The sequence below is a fragment of the Pan troglodytes genome, chromosome X (assembly GCF_028858775.2).
Source record: "Pan troglodytes isolate AG18354 chromosome X, NHGRI_mPanTro3-v2.0_pri, whole genome shotgun sequence".
Taxonomy (NCBI): Eukaryota; Metazoa; Chordata; class Mammalia; order Primates; family Hominidae; genus Pan; species Pan troglodytes.
Genome location: NC_072421.2, coordinates 2,869,980 through 2,892,012, shown reverse-complemented (window position 1 = coordinate 2,892,012; position 22,033 = coordinate 2,869,980). Strand labels below are relative to the sequence as shown.

Genomic DNA, 22,033 nt, shown 5'->3' with positions numbered 1-22,033 from the left:
AAAAGAAAAAAAAGAGCCAGGCATGGTGGTGTGCACCTGTGGTCCCAGCTACTTGAGAGGCTGAGGCAGGAAGATTGTTTGAACCCAGGAGATGGAGGCTGCAGTGACTGGAGATCGCAGCACTGCACTCCAGCCTGAGCAATAGTGTGACCTCATATATCTTTCTTTCTTTTTTTTTTGAGACGGAGTTTCGCTCTTGTTGCCAAGGCTTGAGTGCAATAGCTTGATCTCAGCTCACTGCAGCCTCCGCCTCCCAGGTTCAAGCAATTCTCCTGCCTCTGCCTCTCAAGTAGCTGGTATTACAGGCGCCTGCCACCATACCCAGCTATTTTTTTTGGTATTTTTAGTAGACATAGGTTTTCACCGTGTTGGCTAGGCTAGTCTGAAACTCCTGACCTCAGGTGATCTGCCCACCTCAGCCTCCCAAAGTGCTGGGATTACCGGCGTGAGCCACTGCTTCCGGCCTATGACCTCATACATCTTACAACTGTGTTGATAAAAATACATATTTTCTGGACTGTGTGCATGATTTATATTCATTATTATATATATTTTTTCTGATTTGAGAGACATTAACTTAAAGCGTTGTTATGGACCCTGAAGAGTTTCATGAGATCCTCACACTCAGCTTAGGATGCGTGATGGGGAAGTTGGCCCTGGGTCAACCAGAAGTCCTAAGGACAGGGCCCCCACCCTGCAATATCCTTCTCTCTCTTCCAGTAGGGGTGTCCTTCATGTAAGCTCCTCCAGGGAGCATCTCCTGCCCCTGCTGTCCTGGCCTGTTCTGGTTTAGGTGAATGCAATTTCAAACCTGCTTATGAAATCCTGAAATAGACAGGAATTTGTAAACCACGCTACTGTAGGCTGAATAATCTCCTGTCCTTCCCAAAGTCTTCCACACCTGAATCTCCCGGAACCTGTCACTATGGTAATGTCATATATGGCACCAAGGAACACTGCAGGTGCAATTGAGGTTATAAACTATTTATTTATTTATTTATTTATTTATTTATTTGAGATGGACTCTTGCTCTGTTGTCCAGGCTGAAGTGCAGTGGCTCCAGCTCGGCTCACTGCAACCTCCGCCTCCTGGATTCAAGTGATTCTCCTGCCTCAGCCTCCCGAGTAGCTGGGATTACAGGTGCATGCCACTGTGGCCGGCTAATTTTTGTATTTTTAGTAGAGACGGGGTTTCACCATGTTGGCCAGGCTGGTCTCGAACTCCTGGCCTCAGGTGATCTGCCTGCCTCGGCCTCCCAAAGTGCTGAGATGACAGGCGTGAACCTTTAAATAGGAAGAGTATGCTGGATTTCCTTGGTGGGCCCTATCTGATCACACGGGAGCCCTTGAAAGAACAGAACTTTTTCTGGCTGGAGGGAGGAGAGAAGGTGAGGGACATGGCACACAAAGTCAGTGAGATTCTAATGGTGAGCTGGATTCTAAGTGGCCCCTGCTGGCTTCAAGATGAAGCAGAGCTGGCTTACAGATGGAGCAGACACTTTCAAGGACCAGAGAGAGGACTCTAAGAGCTCAGGGTTGTGCTCCCCACACCCCTTCTATGACAATCAGTGAGGAAAGGATGACTTCAGTCCCATGACAACAAGAGACTGCATTTTCTAAAAATGGGAATAAGCTTGCAAACCAATTCTTTCCAGGGCCTCCTGCGAAGAGCCCAGGGGGTAGACATCGTCATTTTGACCTTTTGTGACTGTATTAGTCCATTTTCACTCTGCTGATAAAGACATACCTGAGACTGGGTAATTTATAAAGAAAAAGAGGTTAAAGCCAAGGCGGGTGGATTACCTGAGGCCAGGAGTCTGAGACCAGCATGGCCAACATGGTGAAAACCTGTCTCTACTAAAAATACAAAAATTAGCCAGGCGTGGTGGTGGGCACCTGTAATCCCAGCTACTCCGGAGGCTGAGGCAGGAGAATTGCTTGAACCTGGGAGGTAGAGGCTGCAGTGAGCTGAGATCATGCTATTGCACTCCAGCCTTGGCAACAAGAGCGAAAACTCCATCTCAAAAAAAAAAAAAGAGCTTTAATGGACTCACAGTTCCATGTGGCTGGGGAGGCCTCACGATCATGGCAGAAGGTGAAAGGCACGTTTTATATGGCTGCAGACAAGACAGAGAGAGCCAAGCAAAAGGGATTTCCCCGTATAAAACCATCAGATTGCTGGGCACGGTGGCTCACGCCTGTAATCCTAGCACTTTGGGAGGCCGAGGTGGGTGGATCAGCTGAGGTCAGGAGTTCGAGACCAGCCTGGCCAACATGGTGAAACCCCATCTCTACTAAAAATACAAAAATTAGCCACGCGTGATGGCACAGGCCTGTAATCCCAGCTACTCGCGAGGCTGATGCAGGAGAATCTCTTGAACCCGGGGGCGGAGGTTGCAGTGAGCCGAGATCCTGCCATTGCACTCCAGCCTGGGCAACAAGAGTGAAACTCTGTCTCAAAACAAAACAAAACAAAACAAAACAAACAAATAAAAAAACCCCCCATCAGATCTCATGAGACTTATTCACTGCCATGAGAACAGTGTGCGAGAAACCGCTCCCATGACTCAGTTATCTCCCACTGGGTCCCTCCCACAACACATGAGAATTATGGGAGCTACAATTCAAGATGAGATTTGGGAGGGGACACAGCGAAACCATATCAGTGACCTTGAGCAAGTGACCCGGTTGAGGCCGTTTTTGGGACATCTTACTTGCAGACTTGAGATAATAACTTTGTGTTGTTTAAAGCTGCTACATTCGTGGCCATTTATTACAGCAGTGGCTAAAAACATTCACACGGAAATCAAAGTCAATATATGACAGATGATGAAATGAGCATCTGAGAAGATAAGTGGGCTGTGGGGAAGGTAAGGGTGTCTCCCAGACCATTGCTGGAAGCACCAGGTGATGCATTCTGCTTTTAGCCCCCCAATTCATGGCTCTAGACATCACTATCCTTTTGCTCACAAACATCCTTTTAGATAACTACCAGAAGTCCCCAAGGGGAGAAGCATGTTGGGCTACAATAAGCCCACTCCCCTGCGCTCCTGGTGGAATCCTTGGTCCTTCTGAATTTGGCAGTGGGGTCACGGTTTCACACCGCATGCAACGGCAGCTCTCCTGGGAAAACTTTAAGGTGGGAACAGGGGTGACTGTGGATTTTCCCAATGCTTCTGGCTGGGTGCCCTGGCCACACCCAGGCATACCTGGTCACACCTGAGGATACCTGGGCACGCCTCAGGATATCTGGCACACATGGCCAAATGAGAAAGCTTCAGTTTTCTCACCTGTAGGACAGAAGGTTGCAAAGGCTGGAATAACCTTTTTTTTTTTTTGAGATGGAGTTTCCCTCTTGTTGCCCAGGCTAGAGTGCAATGGAGCGATCTCCGCTCACTGCAACCTCCGCCTCCTGGGTTCAAGCAATTCTCCTGCCTCAGCCTCCTGAGTAGCTGGGATTACAGGCATGCACCATTATTTCCAGCTAATTTTGTGTTTTTAGTAGAGACAGAGTTTCTCCATGTTGGCCAGGCTGGTCTCGAACTCCCGACCTCAGGTGATCTGCCCGCCTTGGCCTCCCAAAGTGCTGGGATTACAGGCGTGAGCCACTGTGCCTGGCGAAGCCCTCTTTTTTAATTTAATTTTTTTATATTAAAATAATAAAGACAGGTTTTGTCATGTTGCCCAGGCAGGTCTCGAACGCCTGGGCTCAAGCAATCCACCCTTCTCAGCCTCCCAAAGTGCTGGGATTATGCGCGTGAGGCGCTGCACCTGGCCCGCAAGGAGCCTTCTTAATCCAACCTGGTTACTGAATCACACCTGAGCATACCTGGCGACACCTGAGCATACTTGGGCACATGTGAAGATACCTGGCACACTTGGCCAAATGGGACAGCCCCATCCCTTGGTCTTCCTAGCCTCAGTTTCCTCATCTGTAGGACAGAGGGTTGCAAAGGCCACAAAGACCCTTCTTAATCCAGCTTGGTCATCTGGCCACACCTGAGCACACCTGGTCACACCTGAGGTCGCCGGGTAGGTCTCTGTATTCCAATCATCTTAGATCTGCACCAGAGCCCACCCAGTGGCTGGGTGCAACCTGCACACTGGGGGTGCCCCTTAGTGCCTGTTGAGGTTCTGTGGGGAGCGAGGCCTGGAGGGTTCAGTTCCTATGGGAGTGGGGATGCATCCCAATGGGGGCCAAAGTTCCAGATGGGTTGTGGCCCTGCAAGGTGCCAGGGTCCCAGTGAGATGTGGAGTGTGGGGTTCTGGCTCCCAGCAGGGATAGAGTTCCTGGCTAGGGTCAGGTGACTTGCCGGTGGAGATTCTCACTCCTGGACCTCGGCAGGGGCTGGGGGGTGCCCACCGGCATGTGTATGAGGGTGCAGACCTAGAGTGAAGGTGCAGGTCTGGGTCCTGGGGATGATGGGGTTGGTGATTTAGGGTCCCAGTGTTGCAGGAGAGGGGTCCCGATCTAGCCCCCAACAGTGGGTTCTTGGATATTGCTCAAGAAGTAATTCAAGGTAAGTCATAAGAGTACAGGGAAGTTTTAGTTTATTAGAAACTATTCCATTACATGCTGGGTGTGGTGGCTCATACCTGTAATCCCAGCACTTTGGGCGGCCGAGGTGGGCAGATTACCTGAGATTAGGAGTTTGAGACCAGCCACGCCAGCATGGTGAAATCCCGTCTCTATTAAAAATACGAAAATTATCTGGGTGTGCTGGTGCATGCCGGTAATCCCAGCTACCAGGGAGGCTGAGAGAGGAGACTCTCTTGAATCTGGGAGGTGGAGGTTGCAGTGAGCTGAGGTTGCGCCACTGCACTCCAGCCTGGGCCACAGAGCCAGACTCTGTCTCAAAAAAAAAAAAAAAGAAAGAAAGAAAAAGAAACTGTTTTGTCATAGAGGTGTAACACCTTGTGTTTGTTTTAAAGCTTTCTTCTATAGGGGTCTGTCTTATCTATGTAAAAGCTAGGTTATGTCTGACGGCGTGACATTTATTCCTTAGTTGATTTAGAGAGAGCCATCCTTTGCATTTTCGCGCCCAAGCACGTCAAAGCATGACTGTAATTATCTTTAACAGCATATGTGGTTACACGATATGGCGACATCCAGACATTCCGCTGTCGTCTGTGTTTGTCCTTGGAGGCATTATTAAGTCATTTCTTCAGCCGTAAACATCTTATGACCATGGGCCGTGACCGGCAAGGAATGTGTCTTCCTGGTTTTTAAGATGGAGTTGATGATTAAAATGGTGTCACCCAAGCTCTCCCAGGCTCCTGTCTCCCAAACACAGCGGGTGTTAGGATCTGTGTGGAGTCCCGGATGCCAGGTCTGGGGTCCCCTGGGGGACCAGGTGTGGGACTGGGAGGGTTGTGGTGGGGTGAAGGTCTCAGTGTCTGGGTGGGAGGATCCATGAAGAATTCCAGTAGGAGTCTGCTGGGGGGTCCATGTGGGATTTCAGCCTTGGTCCTGGTAAGGGTCTGGGTGGGGGTTCCTTCTGGGTTTTCAGCCTGGCCCTGATAAGGGTCTGGGTGGGGGTTCCTTCTGGGTTTTCAGCCTGGCCCTGGTAAGGGTCTGGGTGGGGGTTCCGTGCTGGTCTGGGGTTCCCTGAGGGAGCCCAGGTAACTCTGTGGTTGTCTGGGGTTCCCAGCCAAGGTCTGAGTAGGGGTCTGCTGTCCCAGTAGGGATCAGGGTCGGGAGGGGGCTCGTGGTCCCTGAAGTAGTCTGGAGTTCTCTGCAGGGGCCGGGAAGGGGGTCTGTGATCCCTGCAGGGTTGTTGGGGGCAGGGAAGTGGAGGGGTAGGTTTGGTGGGTGGTGTCTGTGGCCTGGCAGGAATTGGGGTGGGGTCTGTGGTCTCAGTAGGAACTGGGGTGTGGGGTTCGTGCTTGGGGCAGGTTCTGTGGTGTCAGCAGGAACTGGGGTGTGGGGTCCGTGCTTGGGGCAGGTTCTGTGGTGTCAGTAGGAATTAGGGTGTGGGGTCCATGGTCCTTGCAGCTGTTCAGAGTCCTCTGTGGGAGTCCTGGTCCATAATCCTGGCATGGCTCTGGGTGGTTGTCTGGGGTTCCCTATGGGGTACAAGTCCTTGTGGTCCCTGCTGAGGTCTGCGTGGGGTTACATGATTCTGGCTAAGATGGGGAGGGTGGTTCCCGTGGTGGTCCTGGTCTCCTGCAGGGTCTGGGTAGGGGATCTGTGATCCCATGGTGGGGGTCCTGGCTGGGGCCTGAATGGGGTTCCATGGTTTTGGCTGGAGTGTGGGGTCTTGGAGAGGCAGTCCCAGCTGGGGTCTGTAGTCCTGGGGGGCGTCCTGGCAGGGGTCTGTGGTCTTGTGGGGTGCTGGCTGGGGCCTGTGGTCCGGGGGGTGGTTCTGATGGAGGTGGAGGTCCTAGAAGGGGGTCCCAGTAGGGGTCTGTGATCCTGGAGAGGGGTCCTGGTGGTGGGGGTCCCAGTGGAGGTCTGTGGTCCTGGGGGGCCCTGGGAGGATCTGTGGTACTGGGGAGTCCTGGTGGAGGTCTGTGGTCCTGGTGGGGTTCTTGGTGGGGTGTCTGGGCGTGCCCCAGTGGGGGGGTCTGTGGTCTTGGGGGTCCCAGCAGGGGTCTGGGGTCCTGGGGGGTGTTCTTGGGAGGAGTCTATGGATCTGAGTTGGGTGCTGGCTGGGGTCTGTAGTCCTGGGGGCGTCCTGGCTGGGGTTGTTGGTCTTGCGGTGGTGGGGATCCCTGCTGGGGTCTGCAGTCCTGCGGGGAGGGGGAAGGGTCCTGGCTGGGGTCTGTGGTCCTGGAGGAGGTGTGGAGGGTCCCTGCTGGGGTCTGTGGTCCTGGGGGGGATTGCTGGCTGGGGTCTGTGGTCCTGGGGGGGATTCCTGGCTGGGGTCTGTGGTCCTGGCTGGGGGTGTGTGTGGGGGGTCCCTGCTGGGGTCTGTGGTCCTGAAGGGGGGGTCCTGACTGGGGTCAGTGGTCCTGGGGGCGTCCTGGCTGGGGTCAGTGGTCCTGGGGTGGCGTTCTGGCTGGGGTCTGTGGTTCAGACGGGGGGTCTTGGCTGGGGTCTGTGGTCCTGGGGGGGCGGTCCTGGCTGAAGTCTATGGTTCTTGCAGGGGGGGTTCCTGGCTGGAGTCTGTGGTCCTGGGGGGGATGTCCTGGCTGGGGTCGGTTGTCCGCTCGGGGTCCCCAGTCCTGCAGGCGGTGCGGGATCCCAGAGGGCCCGGGCGGGGTCTGGGGTTGGGGGTTCCCCGCAGGCCGGGGCGGTTCGGGGCGGGCAGGGGGCGGTCCGGGGCGCGCGCGTTTCCGCCGTCCGTCCGGGCGGGCGGGCGCAGAGTCCCGCGGGCGGCGCGGAAGCGGCGGCGGCGCGGCCGGGGCAGCCATGTCGCCATTGTCTGCGGCGCGGGCGGCCCTGCGGGTCTACGCGGTAGGCGCCGCGGTGATCCTGGCGCAGCTGCTGCGGCGCTGCCGCGGGGGCTTCCTGGAGCCAGGTCAGCAGGGCGGGGCAGGGGTCAGGGCTCCGGGGACCCGGGTGGGCGCGGGCTGGCTCGGGGGCGGGGGCGCGGGGGCTCCGCGTGACCTTGGCGAGGCGGTGGCGCTCCCGGAAGTGGGGCTGGGCGGGGGTCGAGGTGTGGCCGGGGGTGGGGGTGGGGGGGGCGTGCGCGCCTGGGACCTCCCCGCCCCGCGCTTCCCGTCCCCGCCGGCTCTTCTGCGCGCCTGGCCCGGCCCGACCCGGCCCGACCCTTCCCTCCCCGCGCGTGTGGCCTCCCCGCCTGTCCCGGGTCGGGCTCCAACCGAGCAGCCCCCGTGCAACCGCCCCCCCGCGCACCCTGACACCTCCGGGCCGTGGCCGGGGACCCGGGGGCTCGCACGCCCCGCGCCCAAGACATCAGGCGGCTCTGCCTGCCGCCTGCGGTCGGCCAGGGACCGCGCGCCCCCGCCAGGCCCCGGAGGGGAGGAGCGGGCGTCCCAGGGACCTCGACCCCTACCCACCCCAGGGTAAGTGAGGATGGGCCCTTCTCCGGAGGACGTCTCCAGAGGGGGCCCACAGGCGGCTTCTCGGGCACTGGGGAGCCACGGAGGTCTGGTGGGGAGGGCAGGCCCGTTAAGTGGCAACTTTGTTTCCTTGGCCTTTGTAAACATCTCTGAGTCACAGATCTCCAACTTTGCAGGACTCGTTTACTGTCTGAACTCATCAGTGACGACCGCCACTGTGTTTTGTGTATGCAGATAACTTCTATTCATAGATTTGCAGGTTCAGAATTTATTATTATTATTATTATTTGTAATAGGAAGTAGAGATGAAGTCTTGCTCTGTTGCCCAGGCTACTCTCGAACTCCTGGGCTCAAGCAGTCCTCCTGCCTCAGCCTCCCAAAGTGCTGGCATTACAGGCACCAGCTACTGCATCCGACTAATGTTTTAAATTTTTGTAGACGGGGTCTTGCTATGTTGCACAGGCTGGTCTCGAACTCCTGGGCTCAAGCGATCTTCCTTCCTTTGCTTCCCAAACTGTTGGGATTACAGGTGTGAGCCACCACACCTGTCTAATGTTTTAATTTTTTTTTGTAGCAATAGGGTCTTGCTACGTTGCCCAGGCTGGTCTGAAACTCATGGGCCGAAGCAATCCTCCTACCTGGGTCCCCCAAAGTGCTGGGTTTACAGGCGTGAGCCACCACGCCTGGCTAATGTTTTAAATTTTTTGTAGAGATGGCATCTCACCATGTTGCCCAGGCTGGTCTTGAACCCCTGGCCTGCAGCAATACTCCAGTCTGGGCCTCCCAAACTGCTGGGATTACAGACAGAGCGCCACTGTGCCCGGCCCATATTCTCAATTTAAACCTAGAAACCTGTAAACAATTATTTGTGAACTGGAATAAAGGGAATGTTAATTCCATGTTAGGTTAAATGATACTTTGTTTCAAAAATAACAGTTTTCCAAAACAGAGCGTTCAGAGGGTCAGTGTGGTGGGGGTGGCGGTGTACGTTGCCCTGAATGTCTTAAATGTCCAGCCTAAGAAGAGAGCTGTTATTTCTGCCTCTGTAGACAGTTTCATGGCATGTCAGGAGGCCTCTGGAAGACACTACTGCACGCCTCTGGGAGACTGGGAGTCAGCCAGGCGAAGTGCTTGGGTGCCTTATTGTGAAATGACTTTTGACTTCCACTCTGCACCCACTGAAGGAACCCCAGGGGTCCCAGCGCCACCCTTTGAGAAGCGTGCCTGGAGTGGATGTTTTAAAGTGAGCCTCTCTCTCCCGCCTCTAGCCAGAGAAAAAGAGCTTTGAGTTTTCTGTGAGCTAAGCTTTTCTTTTTCTGCCAAACTGGCCTTCAGTATTTTTTTTTAAACCCACTTAGCATAATTACAAGTGCATAGAAGAAGGAGAGTAAAGGGAACTGTAGTCAGGCTTTCGGAGGGCAGGAGAGCATGTTTGTTTGAAGTAAGTAATCAGTTGCAAGGTGAACAGTTTACAGCTGCTGAACAATTGTGTGGAGTCTCGCAGAAGATTATGTTTATCCGGGCAGTTTTGCTTACAGAAAGGTCCCCTTAAACCTCCTTAAGGGCCTGTGTGGGCCCGGGCAGAAGAGGCCGGGGTTCCCGCAGCAGCTCACCAAAATGCTGGCCTTTGAAAAACTTGCTCTTTGTGCATTAGAAAGGAGGGCTGGAATCTTTTTTTTTCCCATTTACTGATTAAATAACAACAGAAGGTTGTTAAAGAGGACGAGCTTCTGGTCAAGTCACGTGTCTGCCAAGCGAATCTGTACCCGGGTGTGTATCGAAACAGAATGGCCTTCTCTAAAGATTAACTTAAGTGGCTTGCCCTCATCGAGCCCCTTCCTATGTATGGATTAAAAATAATTTTCGATACCAGTGGAGGAATGCTGTTGTCCTTGGTCTGCTGGTGGCCAGCTTCCTAAACGGCATTTTTTATTTGCTTCTCTCTGGTAGGCCTTCGCTGTTGATGAGGAAACATTGAACTTTGTCCAGGGCATTTGAGCTAAGCTGTTTGAATAACCAAGAGGGCCAATTTCCCCACTGCAGATTGGAAGCAAGGGCAGTTTTTTCTTAGAACTTCCACATGGAGCGTGTTCTTCTTAGGTATCGTACAAAGGAAATGCCTGGGTTACACCTTCCACATGAGTTGACTTACATGGTATGAGAAGGAAGAAATTGTGGCTGGAATCCACTCCTAAATGGTGTCTTCTTACAGTTCATCATGGAAAAACAAGATAATTACAAATTAATCATAGATGTTGGTCATGCCTTTACAGAGGGGCTTTAGAAACAAATTGAGAATTCCCATAAGAGGGTCTGTCTCTGTGTTCTTAAGACTATATCCATGCGGCCCATTCAGTAAGTTGTATCTGTTGGTTGGATTTTAAAATAGATGATTTAATCAGTGCATTTAATATCCTAATATGGCATCAAAACTTGAACACTGATATGGCCTGAAATCTGTTGAAAATGATCATATTGAGTAAAGAAAGTCTCTACCCACCGGTATTAATAACAGGGTGATCTGTTTAGAAATTACATTTTCTCTGATGCATCCATGAGTTTTGCAAAGGAGAGAAAATTGATGGTACCTGTAGTCAAGTCCAGTTCCAATACTGCCACAGAATTTTTCTTAAAAGTTCTATTGTAAATAATAGGCCACAGAATATTCCTTCACTTTCTGGGATGCAAAATGGATTCGTAAATGCTGTACCACAGGAGTGAGTATTTACAAAAAATATGCCAACTGGCCCACTTACAAAGCTATTTATAGAAGTCCTACTTTTCAAACTATTTTTTTTTTAACCTGTAAAGGGAAAGTTAATTCTTGTTGGTTTTATGAGTAGTGAACAGTGGCTATTAGAAATCAGGTAGAAGTAAAAACAGCAGTTTTCCAACTTCTTCTTCTTTTTCTTTTTCTTTTTTTTTTTTTTGAGACCAAGTTTCGCTTTTGTTTCCCAGGCTGGAGTGCAATGGCGTGATCTCAGCTCACCACAACCTCTGCCTCCCGGGTTCAAGCGATTCTCCTGCCTCAGCCTCCTGAGTAGCTGGGATTACAGGCATGTGCCACCATGCCTGGCTCATTTTGTATTTTTAGTAGAGATGGGGTTTCTCCATGTTGGTCAGGCTGGTCTCGAACTCCTGACCTCAGGTGACAGTCCACCTTGGCATCCCAAATTGCTGGGATTACAGGGGTGAGCCCCTGCCCCCGGCCTCCAATTTCTTGATCATAGAATCCCTTTCAAAAAAATGAGGACCCCAGACAGTTTTTGTTTTTGTGGATTATAACAGTCAATAAGTCATCCTGTTAGACATTAAAACAGAAATTTAAAACATATTTAACAATTTATTTAAAAGTAATGGTAACAGGCCAATTACATGTTACTACCAAAAATGTATGTAATATATTTATTGTTTTTATATTTTATTTTTATTAAATATATATATTTTTAGAATAATTTATACTTTAAATATAAAATACAAATAAGTTATATTTATATAATTTAGATGTAAATAAAAACAATTGATATTTTTATATAAATATATAAATGTGTACACTTATGGGGCACAGTGTGATGCTTTGCTGTATGTTTGCATTGTGGAATAATTAAATCAAACTAATATCTATCACCCGCTATTTTTCCTTTGCGGTGGGAACATTTAAAATCTCTTTTAGCTATTTTTGTTTTTTATTTCCATAGGTTATTGGGGAACAGGTGGTGTTTGATTCCATGAGTAAGTTTTTTAGTGGTGATTTGTGAGATTCTGGTGCACCCATCACCCGAACAGTATACACTGCACGCAAGACATTTAAAATCTCTATTGGCGGGCCGGGTGCGGTGGCTCATGCCTATAATCCCAGCACTTTGGGAGGCTGAGGCAGGTGGATTGCCTGAGCTCAGGAGTTTGAGACCAGTCTGGGCAATACAGTGGAACCCCATCTCTACTAAAATACAAAAAATTAGCTGGGTGTGGCAGTGTGCGCCTGTAGTCCCAGCTACTTGGGAGGCTGAGGCAGGAGAATGGTGTGAACCTGGGAGGTGGAGGTTGCAGTCAGCCAAGATTGCGCCACTGCACTCAAGCCTGGGCAACAGGGCGAGACTCCGTCTCAAAAAAAAAACAAAAAAACCAAAAACAAAAATAAAGACTTCTTTTAGCTATTTTGAAATATGTAATACACTATTAACTATCGCCACCACGCTGTGCAGTAGGTCACTGAAACGGATTCCTCCTGTCGAACAGAAACTTGGTACCCTTTGGCCATGTGCTGTATGTTTTTTAAAAGAAAAATGATTGTCATTTCCAAAATAACAAAAACCTAGGGAGAAGAGTGGCTGAGTTTTAGGGTTTTGTCAGCCTCATCCATAAAGGGACGGATGGCGGCTGGCTCCTTCCTCTGCTTCTTCACACTGGTCTCTTGCGACGTGTCGTTCTGGTAAGAGTCATGTGAGGCACATCCACTGGCCTCTCATGGATGTGCAGTTGGAAACGTGAAATCGCCGGCCCCCTGAGAGCGTTTTGGGGAGTGTCCCCCCCAAACCCCCCCCCCCCCAGCACTGGGGATGCTGCACCAGTCTTGAAGAATGAGGCAGTGAGAGGCTGGTTTGCAGCAACCTTTATTCGTGGCCTTGTGTGCACGGAAGCGCTGCAAGGGAGGAGGAACGAGGAAGGAGGAAGGAGGGTGCTCACTGCAGAAGGCCAGCTCTGCTGTGGCTGTTACGTGGGTTCAGGTGGAACCCACCTACTGTGTGGACGGTTCTTTACCTGGGAGTCTCATGGAATTCTGACAGCAGGAGACGTGGGAGGGAGCTTCTTGTTTCTCCTTCCAGGAGTCACTTGGTTAGGGGTTTGGGAATTTTGGCTCTTAGTACAAAACTTCGCTCCAGGTGCTAGACCTGTTTCAGCCAAATAATGATGATAATCATAATAGAATACAAACCTTTGTTCACCTAAATAATAACAATAATATTAATAATAATAGAATATAAACCTTTGTTCATGGTACTGGGGCGTCTTTCAGCCCAATAATAATAACAACAATAGGAATAATGATAATAATGATAAAATATAAACCTTTACTTCACGTCCTGGAACGTCTTTCAGCCAAATAATAATAATAATATTAATGATAATAGAATATAAACCTTTGTTCAGGGTACTGTGACTTCTTTCAGCCCAGTAATGATAATAATAATAATAGTAATAATGATAATAATGATAGAATATAAACCTTTGCTTCATCTCCTGGAACGTCTTTCAGCCAAATAATAACAATAATAATAATAATGACAATAGAATATAAACCTTTGTTCAGGGTACTGTGACCTCTTTCAGCCCAGTAATAATAATAACAGTAGTAATAATGATAATAATGATAGAATATAAACCTTTGCTCCAGGTCCTGGGAGCTCTTTCAGCCAAATAAGAATAATAATAGAATATAAACCTTTGTTCACGGTACTAGGACCTGTTTCAGACCAACAATAATGACAGTAATAATAATTATAATGATAATAGAATATCAACTTTTCTTCTAGGTACTGGGACCTCTTCCAACCAAATAATAATAGTGGAATATAAAACTTGGCTCTAGGTACCAGAACCTTTTTTCAGCCAAATAGTAATAATAAGAATAGTATTAATAGAAAACACACCTTTGGTCCAGGTACTGGGACACCTGTGAGCCAAATAATAATAATAATGATAATAATAGAACATAAACCTTTGACTGAAGTGCCAGAACCTTTTTCAGCTAAATAATAATAATAAAATATAAACTTTTGTTCCAGGTACCCGGACTTCTTTCAGCCTAATAATAATCATAGAATATAAACCTTTACTACAGGTCCTGGCACCTTTTTCAGCCAAATAGTAATAAAATAGAATATAAACTTTTGTTCTGTTACTGGGACCTCCTTCAGCCTAATAACAAAAGTAATAATAATAGAATAAAAACCTTTGCTCCAGGTTCTAGAACCTCTTTCAGCCTAATAATAATAATAATGATAGAATGAAAATTTTTGTTCCAGGTGTCGAGACCTCTTCCAGCCTAATAATAATAATAATAATAATAATAATAATAATATAAGCCTTTGCTACAGGTACCAGGACCTGTTTCAGCCAAATAATAATAACAGCAATGATAATAGAATATAAACCTTGGCCCCAGGCACTGGGACTTCTTTCAGTCAAACAATCACAATAATAATAATAATAATAATAATAATAATAATGGAATATGGATGTTTGCTCCAGCTTTCAGGACCTCTTTCAGACAGATAATAATAACCGAGTACAAACTTTTCTTCCAGGTATCGGGACCTCTTCCAGCCTAAAAATAATAGTAATAATAGCATATATATCTTTTTTTTTGTTTTCTTCTTTCTTTGAGACGGAGTTTTGCGCTTGTTGCCCAGGCTAGAGTGCAATGGCGCCATCTCGGCTCACCGCAACCTCTGCTTCCCGGGTTCAAACGATTCTCGTGCCTCAGCCTCCCGAGTAGCTGGGACTACAGGCGTGTGCCACCACCACGCCCGGCTAATTTTGTATTTTTAGTAGAGGAGGGGTTTCACCATGTTGTCCAGGGTGGTCTCAAACTCCTGACCTCAGGTGATCCACCCACCTTGGCCTCCCAAAGTGCTGAGAGTACAGGCGTGAGCCGCCGTGCCTGGCGCCAGCATAAAAATCTTTGCTACAGGTACTAAGACCTTTTTCAGCCTAATAATAATAACAACCGTAACAATAATAATTAGAATATAAACCTTTGTTACTGGTACTGGGACCTCTTCCAGCCTAATCTTCATAATAATAAAAAAAATAATAATAATGGAATTGAAACCTTTCCTTCAGGTTCCAGAACCGCTTTCAGCCACATAATAATAGTAATAATAATAATAATAATAATAATAAATAGAATTTAAACTTTTGTTTGAGGACTGGGACCTCTTTCAGCCCAATAGCACAAATAATAATAATGGAATGTAAACCTTTTCCTCCCAAGTACCAAAACCTGTTTCAGCCAAATAATAATAATAATATGATGATGATGATGATGGAGGATCTGATACAGCTGTGTCCTGTCATTCAGGTCGGACTTAGGAGGCCTCTTGAGATTCTTTTCCCCCTCCGTTGACTGTGTAATCCAGGGTCCCCACTCTAACTCGGCTGCAGAAGATGCAGTTTGGGGGTTCCTCGTTTTCTGGAAGTCCCGGTCGTGTTATTCATTCTCTCAGCACCTTAGAACAAACCGGGGTGCTGGCATTGGTCACGGGACCCCCATCCTTGCACCCCAGTCTTGGGAAGTGGCACTGCTGGGCTCTGGCAATGCCCAGCTCACCCGGCACGTGGCGGCGTCTCCCTAAAAAGCACTGGGCAGGCACCGTTGACGGAAAGCCAGCAACGCAGGCCGCGACTGCCCGTGAAGACGGGGGGCCTTTCTAAGACCTCCACTCATTATTTCGGGCAAAATTAACCTTCAGAATACCTTGCTTTAATAAAGTACCAGAAACCGGAGGGCTTAAAACCATAGCTTATTCTCTCCCAGTTCTGGAGGCCAGAAGTCTGTAATCAAAGTGTCTCAGGGCTGTGCTCCCTCCGGAGGCTTACGCGGAGGGTGCTTCCTGCCTCTCCCAGCTCCTGGGGGCTCCTGGCGTCCCTGGGCTTCGGGCCAGCCACATCATCACTCTAGTCTCTGCCTCTGTCTCCATGTGGCCTTCTCTGTGTCTGTGTCTCCTCTTCTGTCTTTTATAAGGACATCTGTCACTGCATTTAGGGCTCACTCAAATCCCGATGATGTCATCTCCAGATCCTTAACTCATGAGATCTACAAAATTTCTAATAACCAAGTAAGATCTCATTCCACATCCTGGGCTTTAGGCTGTGGACAGATCTTTCTGCGGGCCACTGTTCAATCCACCATGATTTTATCCAGTTCATTGTGGAGGCTCTAGGGGAGGATCCTTCCTGCCTCTCCCAGCTCCTGGGGTCTCCAGGCGTTCTGGGTTTGTGGCCGCATCACTCCAGTCTCTGCCTCTGTCTCCATGTGGTCTTCTCCTCTGTGTCTGTGTCTCCTCATCTGTCTTCTATTAAGGACACTGGTCACTGCATTTAGGACCACCTCAATTGAGAATAATCTCATCTAAAGATCCTTACCTTCATTATTAATACATCTGCAAAGACCCTTTTTTCCAAACAAGGTCCCATACACAAGTACCAGGTGGATACAGATTTTCTTTGGTAGGGGAGGGCGCTTTTCAACGCACTATAGTCATCATTGAAATACGCCTCCTTGCACTGACTGTATCCCAACACTCTGAACGTGCCTGGGTGGTGCATTTTGTTATTTACCCTCCTGAGCACTGTACTGGACACTTGCAGACGCAATTACACCTTTTAACAAAGCCCAGCTGTCATTTTGGGCAACCCAGTCACAGAGGTGGCCTCCTGAGTGGCAGCTGGAAGGGCCTGTATGTGTGAGCATTCAACCTCAACAGGAACCCTGGGGACTGGCTTCTGGGTCATCTAAGCCTCCACACCAAGTGCCCGATGTTTGCACAGGTGTGTGATATTTGCCCAGCTGGGCCTTTCTGCCCACAGGTGTGACTGGACACAATGGGCATTTTGAGAAGTTCCAGGGATTGAGAAATCCATGCTTCTTCAGACGTGCTTACAGATCACGGATGCACCTGTGACGTTCCACATGGCTTCATTTTAAACCATAAAGTTTGAGAAGAGTGTGCAGTGCCTCTTAGCCATAGGAAAGCCGGCTTTAGTCAGCTGGAGGTCCTGTTTGGCTTCTTTAATGCAGTGAATGAAGCTCAGGTGGCATTCAGAGAGTCCTGCTGTGATGGTTGGCAGTGGGGGGTCTGCCTGACCACTTGTGGATTCTTCTATGTAGGCTTCATCCCCAGAAAAGATCTACGCGGCTTTCCCACGTGGCAGGTGCTTGGGAAAGCTCTTAGGACAGGAACAGCAAGCCCCTGCGATGACAGAGGCATTGTCAGGCCGGGCGCGGTGACTCACGCCTGTCATCCCAGCACTTTGGGAGGCCAAGGCGGGTGGATCACCTGAAGTCAGGAGTTCGAGACCAGCCTGACCAACATGGTGAAACCCTGTCTCTACTAAAAATACAAAAATTAGCCAGGCGTGATGGCAGGTGCCTGTGATCCCAGCTACTGAGGAAGCTGAGGCAGGAAGATTGCTTGAACCCGGGAGGCGGAGGTTGCAGTGAGCTGAGATCACGCCATTGCACTGCAGCCTGGGTGACAGAGCGAAACTCTGTCTCAAAAAAAAAAACAAACGAAAGGCACTTGTCAGGTACAGCCCTGCAAAAATGCCGTGCTCACTCGCAAACCTGTATGTTGACACGTGCGGCATCGCTGCAGTCGGATTAACGTGGAAGAAAGAGCGTATTCCTGCACTAGGTTCCCTCCTCCACTCTGCAAAAGTGACCCGCAAGGAAGGTCCAGCCGTCCGGCCCCAGGGCCCTTTGGTTGAAAGCGGAGCTGCCCCGGCACCCTGTCTGTCTCCCCGGCAGGGCTCCCGTGCGCGCCTGGGTCCCTTCTCATGCTGTGTTTGTCTTGGCCCTTCTCAGCAGGTCCCCACGCGTGAGCAGCCGTCCAGCAGGCAGGCTCCGGTGGAGAAGCAATGGAGAATAAAAGCCTGGAGAGCTCCCAGACAGACCTGAAGCTGGTGGCCCACCCCCGCGCCAAGAGCAAGGTGTGGAAGTATTTCGGCTTCGACACCAACGCCGAGGGATGCATCCTGCAGTGGAAGAAAATCTACTGCCGCATCTGCATGGCCCAGATCGCCTACTCCGGAAACACCTCCAACCTGTCCTACCACCTGGAGAAGAACCACCCCGAGGAATTCTGCGAGTTCGTCAAGAGCAACACGGAGCAGATGCGTGAGGCCTTCGCCACCGCCTTCTCCAAGCTGAAGCCCGAGTCGTCCCAGCAGCCCGGGCAGGACGCGCTGGCCGTCAAGGCCGGCCACGGCTACGACAGCAAGAAGCAGCAGGAGCTGACGGCCGCCGTGCTGGGCCTCATCTGCGAGGGGCTGTACCCGGCCTCCATCGTGGACGAGCCCACCTTCAAGGTGCTGCTGAAGACGGCCGACCCCCGGTATGAGCTGCCCAGCCGGAAGTACATCTCTACCAAGGCCATCCCTGAGAAGTACGGGGCCGTCCGGGAGGTGATCCTGAAGGAGCTGGCCGAGGCCACCTGGTGTGGCATCTCAACCGACATGTGGAGGAGTGAGAATCAGAACCGCGCCTACGTCACGCTGGCCGCCCACTTCCTGGGCCTGGGCGCCCCCAACTGCCTGTCCATGGGCTCCCGCTGCCTGAAGACCTTCGAGGTGCCCGAAGAGAACACGGCGGAGACCATCACGCGGGTGCTCTATGAGGTCTTCATCGAGTGGGGCATCAGCGCCAAGGTCTTTGGGGCCACCACCAACTACGGCAAGGACATCGTGAAGGCGTGCTCCCTGCTGGACGTCGCAGTGCACATGCCCTGCCTGGGCCACACCTTCAATGCCGGCATCCAGCAGGCCTTCCAGCTCCCGAAGCTGGGGGCGCTGCTGTCGCGCTGCCGCAAACTGGTGGAGTACTTCCAGCAGTCTGCCGTGGCCATGTACATGCTCTATGAGAAGCAGAAGCAGCAGAACGTGGCCCACTGCATGCTGGTGAGCAACCGCGTCTCCTGGTGGGGGAGCACGCTGGCCATGCTGCAGCGCCTCAAGGAGCAGCAGTTCGTCATCGCCGGGGTCTTGGTGGAGGACAGCAACAACCACCACCTCATGCTGGAGGCCGGCGAGTGGGCCACCATCGAGGGGCTGGTGGAGCTCCTGCAGCCCTTCAAGCAGGTGGCCGAGATGCTGTCGGCCTCCAGGTACCCCACCATCAGCATGGTGAAGCCGCTGCTGCACATGCTCCTGAACACCACGCTCAACATCAAGGAGACCGACTCCAAGGAGCTCAGCATGGCCAAGGAGGTCATCGCCAAGGAGCTTTCCAAGACCTACCAGGAGACGCCCGAGATCGACATGTTTCTCAACGTGGCCACCTTCCTGGACCCCCGCTACAAGAGGCTGCCCTTCCTCTCCGCCTTCGAGCGGCAGCAGGTGGAGAACCGCGTGGTGGAAGAGGCCAAGGGCCTGCTGGACAAGGTCAAAGACGGCGGCTACCGGCCGGCGGAGGACAAGATCTTCCCGGTGCCCGAGGAGCCTCCCGTCAAGAAGCTCCTGCGGACGTCCACGCCGCCGCCCGCCAGCGTCATCAACAACATGCTGGCCGAGATCTTCTGCCAGACGGGCGGTGTGGAGGACCAGGAGGAGTGGCACGCCCAGGTGGTGGAGGAGCTGAGCAACTTCAAGTCCCAGAAGGTGCTTGGCCTCAACGAAGACCCCCTCAAGTGGTGGTCAGACCGCCTGGCCCTCTTCCCCCTGCTGCCCAAGGTGCTGCAGAAGTACTGGTGCGTGACGGCCACGCGCGTCGCCCCCGAGCGTCTCTTCGGTTCCGCCGCCAACGTGGTCAGCGCCAAGAGGAACCGGCTGGCTCCCGCGCACGTGGACGAGCAGGTGTTTCTGTATGAGAACGCCCGGAGTGGGGCGGAGGCGGAACCCGAGGACCAGGACGAGGGGGAGTGGGGCCTGGACCAGGAGCAGGTGTTCTCCTTGGGGGATGGCGTCAGCGGCGGTTTCTTTGGCATTAGGGACAGCAGCTTCCTGTAGCGAGGAAGCGTGTTGTCTTACAAGTCATCCCCGCAGCAGCCCATTGGATGCTTTGCTGTAAATACTTACCCGGTCAGCTTGGTTTTGAACCTCAGAGACCATCCACTGTCTTTGACACCTAGAAGGCGGAAAAAGGAAAACGATTCGAGAAGTGAGAGAGGGTCGGGTGCGGTGGCTCCTGTCTATAATCGCAGCACTTTGGGAGGCCGAGGTGGGCAGATCAGCTGAGGTCAGGAGATCGAGACCAGCCTGGCCAACATGGCGAAACCCTGTCTCTACTAAAAATACAAAAATTAGCCAGGCCTGATGGCATGTGCCTGTAATCCCAGCTTCTGGAGGCTGAGGCCAGAGAATCGCTTGAACCTGGGAGGTGGAGGTTGCAGTAAGCTGAGATCACTGCACTGTACTCCAGCCCGGGCGACAAGAGCGAGACTCTCTCAAAAAGAAAAAAGAAGACACAAGAGAGGTGGCTTTGAGTGGGTTTCCTTTCCTCCCCTATTCCCGGGGTCCTGACGACTTCTGCTTGGGAATTGCCAACGCTTCTGCTTGGGAATTGCGTGCAGCAGAGCCTAGAGGAGCTGTTCCTTCCTTCACAGATACTTAAGACCTCCACCATGTCTGATTCGAGTTCTCCCTGGGAGGGTTTAGAAGAAACGCAGGAACATTCTGGGTGGCGTCGAGGGAGCCTTTCCCGATCATCATGTGTGACTTCTGCGAGGTCCAGATCACTGAATTCATGTTTACATTCTCGTGCAAGCAGGGACCTCTTGCTTCTGAGAAATGGGGAAGAGACCTTTTAGCCAAAATGCCCTTCTTAAAAAGAGAGACCTTTTTTTCTAATGTTCGGTTAAAAATGTGACAGATGAGTACAAAAATGCAGACACTTAACAAAAAGCAAACAACAAAAAAAAGCGTGGAATGTGTTGTATTTTCGACAGGTTGCTGCCAGAGAGCCTGCTTCCTGCTGCCTGCCGAAATTTCACTTTGCGGAGTTGCTCCTTAAAACTGGGCGGTGGCCGGGCGTGGTGGCTCACGCTGAGGTCAGGAGTTCGAGACCAGCCTGGCCAACGAACATGGTGAAGCCTCGTGTCTACTAAAAATACAAAAAACTAGCCAGGTGTGGTGGCACGCGCCTGTAATCCCAGCTACTAGGGAGGCTGAGGCGGAAGAATCGCTTGAGCCCAGGAGGTGGAGGTTGCAGTGAGCCAAGACTACGCCACTGCACTCCAGCCTGGAGGACAGAGTGAGACTCCGTCTCAAAACAAAACAAAAGTGGGTGGCTCACCGGTCCGGAGGTTATGTCTTCGGTGTCTCAGCCCTAAAAGTCCAGTTCCCCCGTGCGGCCAGCTTTTCCACATAAGGTGTTTTTGATTTGATTACCGGAAAGGACTCTTGATTCTTCTCTTTTAAACTCAATACCATAGGGGAAATGAATTTTAAAATATTGCCCCCGGAGGGGTTTTCTGTGGCTGGATTCCTGCGAGTTGCTTTCAGTCATTCAGGGAAACAGAAACACGTTTTCCAACATGTAGAACTGCTTTTTAACTGGAGGAAAAATACTTCACGAGGCTTAGCATATTGCTTGGATTCTACGTGCAGCGGGTTCTCTGCCTCCGTGAAGACAAGCTGGGCTGGGGAGGACAGTGTCGAGGAGGGATGACCCCACCCAGCTCCAGGCAATGTTCTCCCGAGACCCCAAGAACTCTGGGTGTCAGAGGGCAAAGGAACTACCTGCATTCCACGGCTGCTGACTTCTCAGGGCTGCAAGCAGCACAGAATTTTATCCTTACGTCCTGAGTCGGTGTAAGTCTGCAGAAGAGGAAGCACGGGAGAAATCCACGTAACCTTTGCTTTCTTTTTAAGGGAAGCGGTTCGGCTGTGAACTTGGAACCCTCAGCTCCGGGTGTTCTCAGCAGAAGGGCAGCTGGAAGGGACACAGTGGGGCAGGCTTTGGGGTTGCTCTCTGTTCTGCCCCGAGGCCGGGGACGCAGGGCAGCCCACGCCTCCGTGGGCTCCATTCTGTAGCATTGCCAGCGTTCTCTTTACGTCTCTAACAATCCTTTGCTTTTCGTCACTCACGTGAAAAATGTGAACTGTTCCGGCTCTGTCTTCGTTTTTATTTTTAAGCGATTGTTCCCCTCCTGAACGGTTGCCTCTTATTTAATGCTTTCAAGTTGGACTGTTGTTCAATAAACCACAGAAATGCATTAGCTCCTCATTGATTTGTCGGCCGCGTGTCCGTCTGGACTGCAGTTTGTCTGAACCCCTTGATCCTGGGAGTGCAGGGAGGTTTTTTATTATTATTATTTTTATTTTTGTTGTGGTCCTTGTTTCAAGCA

The 22,033-nt window shown here is 51.0% G+C and overlaps 2 protein-coding genes across 11 annotated transcripts in view; both read left to right on the top strand.

Annotated features, from left to right (window-relative positions):
- Window positions 1-7,298: 7,298 nt before the first annotated feature.
- ZBED1 (zinc finger BED-type containing 1) lies at window positions 7,299-21,901 on the top strand. Of its 5 annotated transcripts, XR_010154842.1 has the most exons (3): window positions 7,596-7,970; window positions 9,017-9,210; window positions 9,918-11,377. XR_010154842.1 is itself a non-coding variant. In XM_016943151.4 (2 exons), the coding sequence occupies exon 2, from the start codon at window positions 17,610-17,612 to the stop codon at window positions 19,692-19,694; it is 2,085 nt and encodes a 694-aa protein (XP_016798640.1). In that variant the 5' UTR covers window positions 7,299-7,462; window positions 17,557-17,609; the 3' UTR covers window positions 19,695-21,901. The 5 variants fall into 5 exon arrangements, 4 of the variants coding, with proteins under 4 accessions (XP_016798640.1, XP_016798641.1, XP_016798643.1 ...); XM_016943151.4 differs by lacking the exons at window positions 7,596-7,970; window positions 9,017-9,210; window positions 9,918-11,377 and adding exons at window positions 7,299-7,462; window positions 17,557-21,901; XM_016943152.4 differs by lacking the exons at window positions 7,596-7,970; window positions 9,017-9,210; window positions 9,918-11,377 and adding exons at window positions 7,303-7,462; window positions 17,560-21,901.
- Window positions 7,305-22,033, top strand: part of DHRSX (dehydrogenase/reductase X-linked) — a 342,796-nt gene continuing 328,067 nt past the window's right edge. For 3 of the 6 annotated variants that reach the window (XM_063804755.1, XM_063804756.1, XM_054676438.2), the window contains exon 1: window positions 7,330-7,462. In XM_063804755.1, the coding sequence (XP_063660825.1) occupies window positions 7,354-7,462 (109 nt within the window). In that variant the 5' untranslated portion in view covers window positions 7,330-7,353. Of the gene's footprint in view, window positions 7,463-22,033 lie in introns of all 6 variants that reach the window. The other 3 variants (XM_054676437.2, XM_063804758.1, XM_063804757.1) reach the window with 3 other exon arrangements.

Bases quoted from the DNA above. Each gene is read 5' to 3' on its own strand.
- ZBED1 (XM_016943151.4), top strand. From the start codon at position 17,610: ATGGAGAATAAAAGCCTGGAGAGCTCCCAGACAGACCTGAAGCTGGTG.